Source organism: Ammodytes marinus (assembly GCF_949987685.1).
Source record: "Ammodytes marinus genome assembly, chromosome: 15".
NCBI classification, from domain to species: domain Eukaryota; kingdom Metazoa; phylum Chordata; class Actinopteri; order Uranoscopiformes; family Ammodytidae; genus Ammodytes; species Ammodytes marinus.
The window spans coordinates 22,821,146-22,838,750 of NC_137219.1; the positions used below are offsets into that span (position 1 = coordinate 22,821,146).

The following is a 17,605-nucleotide window of genomic DNA, read 5'->3' on the forward strand; positions in this document are numbered from 1 at the left end:
ACTGTAATACAAACGTTCGCCGGCGCATACATTTGTATTTTTGCTCACTGTGAAGTCATTTATTTGAGTATCTTCAAATGCTTCATATCATTAGAATCTGTACGAACCAAGCTAAAAGGTTATCTAATGGCGCTTTTCCACCGCATGGTATCAGCTCGACTCGACTTGACTCGCATTTTTGGCTTTTCCACCGCAATTTCATGGTACCTGGTACCACGTAGCGGCTGCTTTTTTGGTATCGCCTCGCTCTAGGTTCCAAGCGAGCTGAGCCGATGCTAAAAGGTGACGTCGGCAGACGGCCGGCCACTGATTGGCCAGAGACTATTGTTTGGCCAATCAGTGGCCAGAGACTACCGGCTTCATTCTGTTGTTTATTCTCCCCAACTCTCCGGGACTTTTGAGTGTATTTACGCCGCGTGCAGCCTTCTCTGGCTCTCTTTCATTTGATTTGCATCACATATCCGAATTTATTTTCCATATATTCGCTAACCTCAATATATTCGCTAAGTGTTGGTTTTTGGGGAAGTTACTTAACATACGAGAGGAGACATGTAGGGCAGCTAGCAGCTAGGCTAGTAGCCAGCTGGGACAGACATGATAGCGAGCGATTACATTACAAGCCTCGGACTGAACTGATTACCTCAATAAAATATTCAGGCTGAGACACGGCTTGCATTTGAAAACACGTATCCTGAAACAAGCACTAAACAGTCAACTTTATCATGCCCGTGTTTACGTAGCTGTACGTGACGCATCCCTACAGCTGACTGTGTGGCACACATCGGGACAACAACCATCCCTTTTAATGGCCCGTAGCAATATTCTTCTACTTCTTTTAGCAAACAGATACAAGGGGGGTATTTCTTAAACATTTTTCATCCGTGTTTTTGGCGGTTGGTTCAGTTAATAGTGCAACAACTGCTCGTAATTTCTGCTTTGCTACTTTGCTCCGGAGTAGGCTTTCAGCCCCTTACGACAACCCCGCCCACGTTCAGCAGGTACTATTTGCGGTGGAAAACAACCCGTGCTGCTACCAAACCAAGTTGAGTCGAGTCGAGTTGAGTCGAGTCGAGCTACATGTGCGGTGGAAAAGCGCCATAAGTCAATAATTCCAAATTATTAATAAAAGTGTTGAAATTGTGTCATAAATGAGAAAAAAACAAATAAAAAAAAATGTTCATCGTATTTTACGAACGAAAAAAAATAAAAACATTGATACAAAAGATTTCTGAATGTAGAAACATGAACAAAATATTTCTGAAGACTTCATTTGTGATTTGACATGTTTTAGTTTTTGAGATATGATATTTTTTATGAGAGGTGTGCAAAGGCGTTTTGTTAGTTCCAGAGAAATATTTTCTTCTGCTCTACTCTCTCCACTACTCTCTTTGGAGTTGATGTGTGACAGTAATGAAACTCCAGGGACGTTAGCTCACTCTTGCTAGCTTCCTTAGCATGTTTAGCTTAGACAGAAGCTCAAACATGTCAGAAAGTGCTCTCCATGACTCAATAAACCTCTCCACACGATGTCTGCGATGTCGTTTATTCACTCAACTGAAAGCTGTTGGTCCGATTTTGTCGATTTTCGCTAGCTCGGACTCAACGTATGTTTACCGTAACGTTTAGTGTTTTCACAGTAAAGACTAGTGTATCATAGCATATACCATCGGAAAGCTCTCGTTATTTACTTTCAGAAACCGGTCGAATATTTTGAATTGCCCCAACCATTCAGGAGTTACGGTACTTAGAAGCTCATGTTACAAATAGAGCTGTTAAGCGGAAGTGGCGGAATTACGGGGCATGGGACCTCTCGGCTGAAAAAAAATGTAATGGGAGTCTATGGAAAGTAATCTACTATTTTCTGGTCCTAGTCATTAAATGCCTTGGATTTAGGGGTGTGCACGTGTACACGTGTAACCATTTAGTAAATCATAACCGTTTAGGAAAAATCAATAAACGAAAACCGTTTAAAAAAAAAATTCAAATTTCAAATTTTCTTTTTTCAAAGTTTTTAAATATGTTCTGGAGACACACATTTATTGATTTTACATCACTAGTAGGCCTAAACTAATTGGGGATGATAAAAGCTAGTCTGCCGAATCGGTCTGTCCCTCAGCGAGTGTGTGAGTGTGTGTATCGGCGCACACACACACACACACACACACGGGGAGTCGCCGTGCCGGTGCTCGACTCACAGCCATGGAAGCGTGATGAAAGATAACCTAAAGATTAAAGTTACTCGGTTGACGTGAACTAAGCTCGTAAGTAGCCCGAACTTTATAACACCTGTTCAACCTGCATGAACGTGGACATAGAAAGCGATAGGCTATATTAATCAGGAAATGAATGAAGCGCGATAATGACGGCGCACATGTCAGGCGAACGTGTGTGTGTGTTTGTGTTTGTGCCATGGACCTATTATAAGAGGTGTGTAAACGAGCGTAGTTCATTTCAACTGTGTTTACAGGCGAACGAACGCGTATGTGTGTGTGTGTGTGTGTGTGTGTGTGTGTGCGCGCGCCGACAGGACGGCGGGCGCTCGAAGACAATGACGTCACGGTTAACCGTGTACACGAAAAAAATTCCGTCGTGTACACGGTTAGACATTTTTGTAAACGTTCACACCCCTACTTGGATTACATATATGTTTTGTATGGGTCTAAATGATAATTTTTCATGTGAAGAGTTTGACGGTATGTTGTATGATTATTCGTCTAACGGCTTTTGAAAAAATGTTACGAGAACAACTACAAGTCTTGTCGCCTCTGTGACGTCACCTCAACACATTCCCTCCACTTCTCGACTGACAGTGCTAATGCTAATGGCTGGCGTGGACAACGCCAACAATCTCCCCACTCGAGAAATTGAAACTCTCCACATGTCCACTTGTGTAGTGGTTTTCGCCACGCTGAAGACTTTTGTCTTGTCATTGAAAGAAGGCGGTAAAGTGCATTAAAGACACAGCCATGTTTCTGAGCTAAGCGGGTGCGAGTGGTGGTGACGTATATCATAAGTGTCAAGAGCAGCGAAAAGCTGTAGTCCACAAAAGCGCTCTGCACAAAACCTGACCGTATCCAGCTTCTACTCGCTAAATTGTGCCATTCTTTGCACGAAAAAATACCATCTAAATCCATACAAAACATATGTGTAATCGAAGGCATTTCATGACTGGGACCAGAAAATAATAAATTTCTTTCCATTGACTACCGTTGTAATTTTTCGAGCCGAGAGGTCCCATGTCCCGGAAGTAAGCCACTTCCGCTTAACAGCTCTATACGTCACATGCTGGTGAATCTCATCTGTGATTGGACGGTCGTACTGCGGAAGTCCAGTGGGCTACCGTAATGATTAGTATATGGTTGCAAAGCTCTACTTCTCCGCTTTCTGATAGTTTTTGAATGATCTAGATATCAGAAACGGTTTAAGAGTTAGGGGAATGAGAAGAGCGCATGCGCAATCCTGTCGGCCGCGACAGAATAGTCAAAGAAGGGTTAAACACTGTAACCTATAACTTTGGGGCCTTTTCTACACGAAGAAAGAAGGAAGAGAGAGAGAGAGAGAGAGAGAGAGAGAGAGAGAGAGAGAGAGAGAGAGAGAGAGAGAGAGAGTGTAAGTTGCTAAAATGTGTCGCTACATGACCTCCAGTGTTAAAAGCCCTCTGAGCCCTATAGTAATTTAATTTTATTTTATCTAGGCTATAAACCGTAAACTCCGTGCCGTTTTTCCTCTAGTAGACTATTGTGTGTGTGTGTGTGTGTGTGTGTGTGTGTGTGTGTGTGTGTGTGTGTGTGTGTGTGTGTGTGTGTGTGAGATGTGTCAGTCCAGTAGTGTTGGAGTGTTAGTGCTTGTAGTTAGTGCATGCTGCATGCTGCTGCTTCTGCTTGCTACTTTCTGCTTTCAGCTACTGCCACCGGATAGCCCCTGGTCATCAGGGGCGAAAAGAGGAGCCGAGTGCGTAAGTCTCCTCAGCCGGTACATAGCCTCTCCACCTCCACCGCCAAGATCTCGTGCACGCCTCCTCGTGGCACACATGGTAATTGGTCCCTTGCGGCTCCAAGCTAAGTTGTACGGGATCTCGGAGCAGCAGTGTGTGTGTGTGTGTGTGTGTGTGTGTGTGTGTGTGTGTGTGTGTGTGTGTGTGTGTGTGTGTGTGTGTGTGTGTGTGTGTGTGTGTGTGTTGTCGTCGCTCTTTTTGGATCACTCATATTCTTTACAGGAGCTTATATCCAGTCAGGAGCTTGTAGCCTAGGTATTTTCGGGAACTGTTAGATCCGATGTTGTTCTTTATTGCCATATAAAATCCGTTTTCATCGCGTATTTTAGTTAGGGATTTATGCTAATCGCCTGTAAGCATGTGGTCATTAGCATAAATGCAGGGAAAAAGCCTATGGACTTTTTAAAAGATCATGAATAGTTTCTATTATGTATAATTTATATTTATTTTAGAATGTTCTCATCACTTTTTGACTCCCAAGACTAAGAAGAAGTGTTTTAAGCAATAACAAGCTTAATCAAGTCATATTTTTGTGTCATATCAATAAATAATTGTGAGATATGTTTAGCTTTTTTACTGTCTAATTGATAATTTCCTACATTCAAACGACATCACTGCAGCACACATATTCTTATAGTCCAGGTTGTGGCCCAAATAAATGATAGCTTGACAGCTATGCATTATAGGGGTGATGAATGCAATCTTAATAAGAGAATAAATCCAGGCAAACCAAAACATCTCAAAAATGGCTTAGGGCTCAGAGTTTAAAAGGCTGGTACAAGCTCTTAAGGGATGCACTGTGCACAATGTATATATACATAGTTAAATAATATATATTACATTTGCAGATGAGTCTAAAAATCTGGGTGAAAAAGAAAGGCAGACGGGGACAATGAAGGAGCTGAGGTTAGTGAAGCAAATTAGGGAAGCAAACTGTCAAGCTAATGAGAATTTTCTTTTGGATTTGAATGCATAATGCTAGGTGATATTATTTGAACATTACAAATACATGTATATAGGGTAATTTGAAGGAAACAAATAAGATTTCTAGCATTTCTTACTTGTTGTTTAAGTGCTCAAGTTTATTACAGAAAATACAGGTAGACCAAGTAAGGGAGGAAAGAGAAGTGACAGAGAAGCAAGGAGAACAAGAGAGAGAGGGTGCAGTGGTAGATCCTGAGAGGTGTTTTGCCCATGATTGCAGGAGATTTCATTTTTGAACAATGTGTCTGTCTTGTGTAAAAAACAGTGTGTAGTGTTTTGAAAGAAGTGTGTTGGAGAATTTCAAACACAGTGCAAAGCACTTATTGTGTTTGTAGGGTTGGTGCTTGTGTTTTGGGCATGGTCACCAAAGTTAGAGGTTGTGATGCTTTGGGCATAGCAACCACTTTTAGTGTTTAAGCATTAGGCAAAAATCTGTAAATAAATTGTGCAAATTATTTTTGCGTTGTGGCATTTTTTGTTTAAATATTAATTTCTATACAAAAATGTCAAAATCTGTAAGACACAAAAGGCAAAGTTACAACACCAATAATCCTATCTACAGTAATACACAGGACTGTGTGAATAGGATTTAAGTGCATATTCTCCTCTCAAAATGCACCAGATTCATGGATTCCAATCAGTGTTAATTTCGTAGAATAAGACTATGACGAAAAATATTCGTCTACGAACCTTTTTCACGGACGTAAACTAAATAAAAACTAAATAAAAAGGCAGATGTGATGACGAAGACTGAGACTAATTTAACTGACACTATAGTCTACGAATAGGAACTAGACGAAACTGTTAGGGCGGGACGAATGGAGAAGAGATCCAATCAGAACTACTCTTATTGTGGGACAAGTTGGGAAGAAATCCAATCAGTGCAAAGCAGCGAATTCAACCCTGTGTCGGTGAAAATCGACGGGAGACCGCGCAGGTGTGAGCGGGTGGAGTGAGCCGCTGTGCTGAAAAACTCTGCGGTATGATGGACAAAAATGATAGTCAGGGATATCCTGCCCGTTAACGATGTCTAGGGGAACGGCTAAGTTCCGCGATCTGTTTGTAGTAGGCTCTGTCTCGAGTTTGAATACACAGAGCCATGTGAAACTGCCGCCTCCGTCCGTTAGTTTCTGTTTTTAAGTTACAATCAACTCCGACGCATGGTCAGCGTTCAATTAAAACCTCTAATTGTATTATCTAAAAGGCTTTGATGCAAAAGAAGTCCGAACACACACAGCGGCAGCAGTGTTGCTTAAAGGAAGGCGCAGTTGGTCAAATGTATCAGCACCTCAACTGCGTGCTGCTGCTGCTGCCCAGGGGCGGCCTTAACGATCTCGGGGCCCGTTTCAAGACCTAGTGTGGGGCCCCCCACTTTTTAAAAATATTTTCTTAATTTTATTTTTTTTTATAAATAATGCTTGTGCATGCTACCCGCAAAAAGAAAAAAGAGTGTGGAATCCAGTTGGTTCATAGACAGATCATGAGATAATGGGCCCCCGGGCACAGGCTCTTAAAGCCCCCCCCCCTCCCCCCTATCCAGTCAGGTACACTGATTTTATGTGAGATTATTACTAATGAAATAGAATACATGTTTTGTATTACAACCATTAAATCTGTGTCTGTATTGCATATTCAAACCTTAATACCATTCAATGAAGAAAAACACTTAGTCGACGAAGTCCGCTGTAGATTTAGTCAAACTAAAATCTGCTTATATTTAGTAGACTAGACTAGACTAAGACTAAAATATTTTAGATGACTAGAATAGGACTAAGACTAAATAGTGTGATATTCAAAAGACTAAGACTAAATCAGAATTTGCTGCCAAAATTAACACTGATTCCAATGTACAGGGTACAAAAAAAATTTGGCCGGGGGGGCATGCCCCCGGACCCCCCTAGACGGTTCAGGGACCACAGCACCGCTGCTGAAGAAAATCCTGCGGGAAACACTGGACCTGGTTGATTAAACAGTGCTATTTCCATTTGGAGCATTTGGAGTCATCTGTTTTACTGTCCAGATGTGATCCTTCCTGCTCCAGCCACATCATGCTCAAATTGCTAATCACAAAGCAGGAAAGTATCTCTTCTGGTTTGCAAACATGAAAGTGAGATGTCAATGTTGACATTGTAAGAAATAATACAAAATGTAGTTGGATATGAGCATTGCTGATTGATTGATTCAAAACATTCTCTAACTGACACCAATAACAGTCCACTGCAGGCTGTCACAACCACAGACAGCTGAAGGAAGGTCCCAGGGTTCAACCATCAAGGATGTGTTTTATAAACAGCTGTGTGACAGTGTGATGCTGTTAGGACTGTGAATCATCACTTAAAGCAGAGCTTCTCAAATGGTGGGGCGCGTGAGTTGTCGGGGGGGGGGGGGGGCGCGGGCTGCCTTGATTTCCAGCTGACAAAATTTTTATTTTTTTGAAAGTGCTAGCAAGCGCCATGTGTGCTTATGTATGGTCATATCCGCGCGAAAGGCCGCGATTTGCAGTAAATAAATGTCCGCATGTGTCTCTGTAGGCTATTTAAAAATAAATCAAGCAAGTAGACTAATAATAACATTAATGAATTATTGGTTATCGCATCACAGAAGGCCTATTGGCCTATAATAATAATAAAAAAAACACCACCTTAACTATGTTTACAGTTTAATTTTTTTTTTTATGAAATGCAAACCTCAGTGAATCTTTTGCTCTTGTTTCTCTGTCCTGAGATTCACACAGACTGAGCAGTCTTGTTTAAATGTTACAAATTGAGCTAATAAACTGAACTTAGAATTTTTTTGCTGCAGAAGTTATCTCAGCTATTTTTTGTTATCTAATTTGATAATAAGGTGATTGTATGCAGAATGCTCGTGCCAGAAACTCATACAGTGGTTTTGTACAGATAAATACATAAATATTAGCAGGTTCTCAATAGTATTTCAATTTAGGGGGGGCGCGAAAAAATTTCTGTCCCCTAGGGGGGGCATGACAGAAAATAATTGAGAACCACTGACTTAAAGGATGATCTCCCACTCATCAAGGGGTTGGAGGGACAAATAAATCTTGCTGGAGCTGTCACTGCCAAATGATGTGAATGTGAATGACCTGATGTAGATGCACACATGCTCCTCTGGGCTTATTTAGATGCTCATAAACAGGCCTGTTACATTGGGTTCTTGTCTTCAGTTCACTTTTCTTACTGACATGCCAGCTTAAGCCATTGTTGGTATTTTTCTCCACCTATTCCAAAAACAAGCTGCACATGGTGTTGGGCCTGCAAAGTACAACAAAACCTATGAGAGATTATCTTCTCTTCGCGATTGTTAAGCATATGAGCGTTGATCTCTGTGGTTTCAAAGTTTAAATTGTGTGAAGATAAAAGTGTGTGATGCCATTTTGAATACAAGGACGCTGTCCAGTTGCGTAATCAAGTGACCAGTTGTTTCTAGGTCGTCGCATTGAAGCTAGGGCGTCTCCGCTACATGGTTGTGTCGCGATCACTGACCCCTCCACAGTAAACATCAAATCTATAAGCATCAATCAGGTTATAGATGTGTTTGCAATGAGTTCTAGGTGTTTATGTGGGTCCTTAAGTGGGTTAGAGGCAGGCTAAACAACAGACACTGAGCATTGTGAAGATGCCAGGGCGGGGCAGCGGAGACAGAGAGGTTTATGTGTGCTGATGGAGAGCTGATGCCAGTTGTTGAGGCCAATTGGGAGCAAAGGATCCTTAGAGGACAGAAGTGCCTCAGCCTGTCCATCTGTCTGAGGAGGGCTGACAATGTCTGACTCACCTGACATGGGCACAGAGTCGTTGGGAAAGCTCAGGTCATCCTCGGCTACCCAGGAGAAGCTCCAGTACTCTCCAGGAATGCCAGCAGCAGTCCTACCAGCCGATGGTCCATCTGAAAAAACAGCAAAAACATCTTACTTTCAGAGCACATGTTGCACAGCCATAAGGTAATACACACATCATAAAAATGGTTAGGCAGTCAATCAAATAATGATTACTCCATCCAGTGTTTATTTGGGCTAGCTGGTTGCCATTGATCTGGCATGCTGAGGGCTCATTTGTTTGCTAGGCCAACACACTCCTGGCACCACTGTCCTCATATTCATCTGCAAATGTTATAGTGCCATTTAAAATATTTTAACCACCCATTACAACATAAAACCTCTTACCAGTGGCTTTACAAACTGATAGACAAAGTAAAACCCTTGGAGACCTTGGCAGGGCTACAATTGTATAGGAAAATGGCAAAGTAATAGTTGGGACGTAATTGGGATTATGCACTTATGGTTATGTATATAATAAATCCTACAGTACTGGTACGGCAGATTAACAGCTGTAAAAGTTGAGCAGAGACACAATGAACTTGAGTCATAGTTTAAAGGGCCCATATTAATTGGTTAGTGGATATCGATAGGCTGCATAATTACCCAAGGACAGGTTTGTCTGATTTTGCTTGACTCTTCCTCATCTTCTTAACTCAGACTAATTATCAAAAGATCGAACAGTCTGAAATGTAGATGCAACCACTTTCCCCAGTTCACCACACACACACACACACACACACACACCCACACACACACACACACACACACACACACACACAATCACTTTTGCATGAATCCTGTAGTCATTTCAAATGAGCCTAAAAGAGTACCTGTACCTTCAACTATATACTATTAATGCTTAAAAAATCCACAGATTAGTAGCCGCCAAGATGAATATTTTAGTGACATGTGAGACAAGATAGGGTTAGGCACAATCAGTGTCTTACTATCAAGTGATTTTTATTCACACTTCAACAGGAGTGCATAATGTGACATCAAATTGTCTTGTCTGTGCAGATGCACCATGGATAAAAGGGAATTAATAAAAATAGCTAAAAACAGAATTAAAGATTTATCAAGGAGCACGTATCAATAAATAAGTATTGAAGCACTGAAGTATAAGAACATGTATTGAAATGAGTTACACTGGTAAATGGTATGAACTTGTATAGGGCTTCTTTCAAAGGTGCTTGTCAATGTTTGCCTCTCATTCACCCATTCTCTCTCTCTCACACACACACACACACACACACACACACACACACACACACACACACACAGATAGCTGCAGCTAACATGCAGAGTTTTTAGCTAACCATCAGGAGCAATGTGTTTCGGTGTCTTGCCCAGTGACACGTCGACATGTGGCATGAGGGATCTATCTATCAACATTGCAATTAGTTGACGACATCTGCTGAGGTATACCTTCACCAACCTAAACTCTGCTTTTTTTAATTTGTCTGCAAATTGTCCTTGAAAGCTGGCAAAGATGAAAAAATTAAAATTTGCGAGAGTGTAGGAGCCCCATTGATGGTGAGGCGAGGGGAGCTGACTGTGGCCTATGAAGAAGGCCTGGTTGGGAGTCAACAGCTGTTGCTCCAGGGAAACTGGCTGGCTGGTTGGATACTTCATGAGCTGGCAGGCTGCTACTAGAGCTGGTTAGCTGCCTGATAGCTGTAGCTGCTAACTGGCAGAAGAGCTTTCAGGCAAACTGATATTCTACTGGCGGAGCTGGTGTCTGGCTGACCTACAGGCTGTTGTGAGTGGTGGTTACCTTTCTGGCTGACTGAAAGCTGGGGGTCAACAAGCTGGCTGGCTGTTCCAACTGTTTGTCCTGATATTAAAAAAACTTTGCCCTATACCTAAGAACAAGTCAAGCCAAGAATGTATTGGTTGAATTCAACCTCTCTTGATAAAATGTTTGATGCATCGGGGCAAGAAGAAGATGATCTCAAAGGGAGCTTGAAGTAGAACCATGCCATGAATTGTTATTTGTTAACTTAAAACAAACAAATTAATCCACCAAAAATGGTGAGTAACTGCAGATGATTTTCTTCAATAATCATACAGAGCAGTGGGATAAATCAGAGTAGTGCAGGTCAGTTATCCATTATGTGAATGGATCCAGTAAGAAAAATATTTACTTTAAAATAAAGCAACCTTGACGTTACCACGGTGATACCAAATTCAGCCCTATACTAGAGAAATTAATTTGACGGCCTTGTACATCTCACTTTTTTCAGCTCTCATTTGATGTTTCTGAAACTACAGGAAAGTACTGTGACATGGCTAACACAACCTTACATCTAAACACATAATGAGTTGTAGACAGTTATACACTTTTAAATCTGACAAATAAATACTCTAGTTGTGCAAGTCTGTAAAGTATATATCTTTAACACATTTAATTTTGTCTACTACAAATAAAAAATAAAATGAATAATGTACCAATAAAGACTCTATTTTGGCTGCGGAAAATTAATTATTTTAAAATAAAGCCTTACTCTAAGTTTTCACAAGCTAATTCCAAATATTAACAATTTCCTGCACGAGAAAAATGTAATCAGGATATTGTGTTCATATGCAAAGCCAAGAAGGATTTATTCTGCAAGGTTTGGCCACTCAGTGCTACAATATACGCTAAGCTAAACTTCAACTTACCAAAGAATAATAATAAAGGGAATTACAGGACTTTATTGGAATTACATCTAATAGGACAAGAATCAGCATGTCATGTAATAATAATGAATTCAGTGTTATAGGTTCTTGTATCCATGGCTCCATTTATTGAATTGGGCCAATGAAAATCCTAGCTGTAATAATTTCATTCAAAACGTATTTCATAGAAAACATAGTTCTTGGCAACCCGTCACCTACTATAGGACTAAGACCATAACAAATAAAGTACACTCCTGTGCACACAGTAAGCACTTCATGTACAATGCACCACTGCAGAAGAGAGTTTTCTCAGCTCAGTGAACAGTCTAATGCTGTAACACCCCCACGCTCAAATCCTTCAAATGCTCATCAATGAGGCTAAACTCAACCTGTCACTTAGACATGGCTATTGAAGAGCATTCATCTCTCTTAGTATTGTACATCCTCATGTCTCTTAGACTCCCAACCACTCAAATGGTCACAATGATCAAGTTCAAATCTTTTGTTTAGGAGAGATTGAAGTAGATACTGCCAAAGGCCTTTAAAATACTTAAAAGACACAGAACGGGTCACATAGTAGGAGAGGCATTAACACTTTTAAGGGAAGGTATTTGATGTATGTGGTGCTTCAGAGCTTTGATTCACAATAGTGCACTTATCCACACATTAAGCCAGTTGTGTACAGGTAGTGGATATGTAGCTCTTCTCAAGACCTGGTGGCTAGGGTGGTTTAGCCTCAAATCATATGGATTCTGAAATATTTTCACTCCAAAAACTTGCTTTGTTCTTAGGGGCCTTGTAAGGGTGAGAAATGCAGGTTTAACAATTACGCCTGGAAATGTAACAAAACAACGGGGAGAATTAAGCAATTCCAGCTAATTGAAAGGGAAATGAGTAAGCCCTCCGTTTACGCAGTTTTATTTTCATACTCCTTGGCCTTCTAAGTCACAATTGTCCCCTTCTTTTGCCCTTTAATTAAAGATTTACCTTGGGATACATACATTACTGCCTAAATAAATTGATTACCTGTCTGGACCAGTGACGCATCATTAAATGCTCGTCTTAGTCTGCCAACATCACATCAGGCAGCTGAGGCCTGGGATTGGCTGCTCTCTCTCTGCTACAAAAGACCGCATTGATTTACATCAGAGGAGCCCTCATGTCCACTAAGCACTCCAACCTTCATTAAGACCTTCGCAGAATTCCACACACATTGCTCCCTTACCCTAAATATGAATATGTGTGTACACAGTTATTCACATGAACACTATTCTCCTGATCATACTTCTCACTGAAGACCTCTACCAACAGAGCCAAGGTACTAACTACTTCCCTGATTAAACAGTCTTCAAACAAGAATATGGAGACCTTAATGATTCATAAATGTTTCATCTACATTACAAGAGATGTCATGTGTTTCTATAGGCTTAAGCCTCACTCTAACACCTAGCATCCAGATTTAAATAGGGTTAGAAGGAGGAGGTACATTTAAAGTAATCATGTTAAATATGCCACCTGATAAGTTGTTTCTAAGAGTATTTTTGTGTTTGTCATAAGATGTTGGTACAGAAAGGTTTTTCAGCATAAACCCTGTCTAGTAAACAAGCTGGGATTGTGTGTCAACTGTAGGATGCAGCTTATTAACTCAGAGTGCTTCCCATAACACCTGATTTATGGCTTCCAATAATGCAACTTCTTCTCTGCCAGAACAGGCTCTCAGCAGACTTACTTCTCCCTCTCTGATAGCAGTCGCTGAATTTTAAAATCAAGATGGACTGCAATAATCACAACCTGCCGAGGTGATTGGCATAATGACCAATCATGACGACATTTTGCAATTCAACTTTGAAAGAAAGATTAACATAAAACAGAAAAATGCTCTGGATATTAAAAACACGCACGTTTTGTAAATGAGCCACTAACACAGTTAACCGTGCAATGATCAAAGGCAGTTTTACCACACATGATGCAATTCAAGATATACCAAACACCAACCCCTGACATACAGTCACAGGAATGCCTTCTGACAGCCCTGAACACCGTCTTGTCTCTCAAGGCAAACACCTAGAGATTTTTATCAAAGAAAATGGATCATACAGCTACAGTCTGAAACCATTATCCAGGGTATCAAAGGGCTGCACAGTGACAATGAAAATGTTGGGCCTCACTACTGCTCATTAAAGAAAATTATTGAGCTGTTGTACACTGATGCCCTTGTTTCTTTGAGGCTTTGCTAGACCATTGTGATGTTCATACATCATCAAAGTACCCACATGATGGCAGAATCTGAATTATCCATTCACTGAGGCAGCTCCTCTATTTACCATAGTCAGATGAAGTGTGCGTGTGAGTCTAATGAACTACAGTAGCTAGTTTGATATATCACGCATATATGAATCATTCATCGAAGAACAAATTTCAAAGCACACTTTGAGCTGAGGTGATAAGCATACAGGTGAAATTACTATAGAATCCCATGAAGCTATAACAGCTTTCTGAGGCACAAGAAGAAAAAAAAAAGTTTAAGAAAAGTGAGAAATTGAGACCAGCTTTTGTAAAACGCATTGTGATGCTGATCACAATATAAATATACCAGGGCTGCAGAACAATGTGCTGCAGCTCTGCTCTCGGCTCTAGCCTAGCTATAATTCCTTATGCAGTGCTTCCCATTCCTCACTACAGGGAATATTTTGGCAATTTTCCCAGCAACCAAAGGACCAAAAACACCGAAACAATTACGCTCCTGAATTACAAAGTGAAATATTCTATTCTGTATGTCTTCCTTCATCTTTAATTAAATGTTTGGAGACAAAGCTTTCTGCCTGTGTCTGTCACCAGGCAGCTGAGTGCAGTGTGGGCATCCTGTGAGTTCCAACATATCGAATGCAATGTGATGAAACAAGTGATAAACATTTACTTATGTATGTCAATGAATACTTTAAAAAAAGGAATTCTATATTATAATCATTGAATATGCAACACATCCTCAAACACATTCCATTATATCAAAGCTCCCAGTTAGAGCATACTGATTTATCCAACAAAGTTAAAGCCTTCATACTGTGTGCTGTCTGATAGAGGCAGGGGCAGAAAATAAAAATGGCACTGTCTGCATGCAGTTCCAAATGTAGGGGAGCCTATATGTCAGCCACCGTGTTTTCGCCACAGGAAAACACCCCCTAGAGGGCAGTTTATCCTGTGTTCTTGTATACTCCACCAAAGAGGTGCATGATAAACAGACTGTAACTGTCTCTACCTTAAAAGACAAAGCGCAGTGGATCAGCTGCAGCTACAACAGCTGACGCGTCACCACCGTCACATCAGAGTGAACAAGCACATTGAGGAAAATGAAAGAGAAAGAGATGCCAATCTTACTTGAGTGAGAAATTGCAGACCGTGTCGCTGTTTGACTTCTTTTTAAGATACGCAGGCAGATCTTCACTGACAGTTTGTAAATGTAAATCTCTAATATGAATAAATTCAGATCAAACTATCCTAAAACGATTCAGAAAATACATGTAGAGCTTATTGAAGTCTAAAAAAGCATGAACTCATTTTTGCACTACTGTTACATTGTTTTCATAATGAGAGCCAAACAGACAACTTCAATCCTGCATTTTGCTCATAGCCTACATATTTATACAAATTATTAAATCATTCCTCTGTATTTCAAATGTGATATATGTGCTTGTTTCTTGTAGCCCTGGCCTATGCAATCCACTTTGTTCCAAAAACATGCTGCTCCTTGCATTAATTGTCTCCAATACTGGGAAATTAAAACTCACCCTGCGTTCCAAATCACATACTCTTTATTTTTACTACAATACGTACGAAAGTACAGAAGAGTTTAAGGGCCACAGGAGAGAGAAAGAAAACAGATGAGGAAGATTTTTTTTTCATTATGGTGAGAAATGTCAATAATAAAAACGAATACTCCAAAATGCTATTGGAGTTAGTGGGGCATTTATGTATTTTCAGCATACTACAATTGAAGTGCATGTATTGGGACACCCAAAACTTTTTTTGGCATAATAAATAGTAGGGAAGTATGGGAATTGGAACGCAGGGTCAGTTTCCCACTCACAGAGAGTAATTACAAAATGTTGCACTTGTAAGAAGGACTTGAAGATGATGAAGAGGTAATTTTTAAATTTGACTTCGATATCCAGTATTCTCCTTGCCTTGCTCCGCCCGCCTGCCTACTTCCGGCCAAATTTTATTTTCCCTTCAGTAGTCAGTCTGGGTGTACAGCCCATTTCCCAGTTTTGCCGGAGATTCGACAGCCGGTCCAATCAGCGAACAGAGCGAGTGGCTGGGAACGATGACGTCGAAGTCGCGCTCCAGTTTCAGTTGCCAGAAGCCGGCTCATGACACACGTGACGACCAAACGTTATGCGATTGGTTGGCTAATCCAGAGTGGCACTGGGCAGATCCAATAGTTTTAAACTTTAACAGACACCCGCCTCCATGAGTGAACGTTTGCCAATTACAGCACTGCCAGACCTTCTGTACAAATGAAATGAAGTACGATGGTCTGGTAGCACCAGGCTAGCATTCTCCTGCTTTCTGCTCAGTAACCAGGCAACAACATTAAAGACAAACACACGACTACAACCAAGCTAGCACACCGTGGTAACAGCCTCCCACATGGCTCATGTTTCCATTGCATGTAACAGTAGTAGCATTTACATTGCTGCATGGACAACGCAAGAGATAATAAGCCAATCAGCAGCTGTCTGGCTCAATGAGGATTCAAGTGTTGGTGCCACACTGTGACACCTTGTGTATTTAGATCTACTGATCTAGTGAATAAAGAAATAAAAACTGAGATTTTCATTTGGTCAAATCAGTAACGAAACCAACATGTCACGTGCAGTGTTCACTTTAATTGCAGCTGATAAATTTGACAACTGATATTCTCGCTATCAAGGAGAAAATCTTGCTACCTGCAGTGTCTGTGGAATGCTTCTAAATGAGTGACTAAACATCAACATCATGTTTGAGATATTGCTGTGCTCTTGATTCTCTACTTGTTTTTCAGCTAACATTAAAACTGTGGACTGTTGTGATTTATTTCCTTTCTTAAAAGATGGAGTCAGCGATTCTGGAGAATGCTTTTTTTTCGAAATCACATCCATCTATTTTAATCTGTGAGTACCTCCTCACTATCTGCAACCTGTGTATACTGAAAAAAGCCAGTGTTAATACCCACTCGAAGCTCTGTAAACGGTTGCTACTAGCCCCCTTTGATAACATGCCCATTTACAAAGCCTAGGCTGTGTTTTAACACCATATTTTCTTTCAGCACACACACAGTACAGACATGTAGCGGATCATGAGAAGTGATTTAGCCAACAAGCCTACTCCAGAATCGAACTCCACCCCTAAGAGACTGTGCAATCACCCAGTCAACTTCTCCTCTTTTTTCTTAAGGCATTCTGTAAACCATAGCAACTGATAAACCATTTCATCAAACTTTTTCCTCCATCAAATAACAAAAGCCCAGCAGCTAAAGATAGGCAGCTACATGTCTCCAACATGACAGCATGCTTCACAGGGATCAGAGGGGCTTTTTTCTTTATGTCAGACAGTTAGATGCAACAGCAACAGCGGTGAACACAGTAGGAGATGGGTGATGTGTAAAGAAGACAGTTTTACATGACTGAGATTTAACCTGACTCTTTCTGAGCCTATTTTTTCAAAGTCATTCAGTTGAATTTGGAAGTGTCCTTGTAAAGATTTTAAAAATGACGTATGCCCAACTTGATATGATTACACACTTGAATATACAGTACCTTGCATATTCTGCTTTGTGCGAGCCAACACAATTAGAAAAACTGTAAATCAAAGCCTCAAGACAATTTCAGATTTCTGTAGTTGAAAAAGTTAAACCAGAATTTGTGTTTGGAAAGGGAATGTACCAAACTTTAAACTGGCTCTCTGAAGTCCAATTAATTCAGAACGTTGATTAATTTACATTCATGTCGAAGTTTTGTGTGTGTGATGCGTGTAAGCAAAACTGCGGATCACTGAGAAAATATGTAACATACCTGCAAACACATTCTTAGACAGTCTTGATAATTCTGATGGATTTTCTGCAAGAGAAAGAACAAGAAAGAAACCCTTATTTAAGAGAC

The 17,605-nt window shown here is 40.6% G+C and overlaps 1 protein-coding gene across 1 annotated transcript in view; it reads right to left on the minus strand.

Annotated features, from left to right (window-relative positions):
• LOC307262039 (ALK tyrosine kinase receptor-like) overlaps nucleotides 1-17,605 on the minus strand; it is a gene marked incomplete at both ends in the record, with an annotated part of 348,028 nt that overhangs the window by 201,622 nt on the left and 128,801 nt on the right. The window contains one exon of the mRNA XM_080042775.1: nucleotides 8,768-8,878. Coding sequence (XP_079898901.1) covers nucleotides 8,768-8,878 — 111 coding nt within the window. The remainder of the gene's footprint in view (nucleotides 1-8,767; nucleotides 8,879-17,605) is intronic.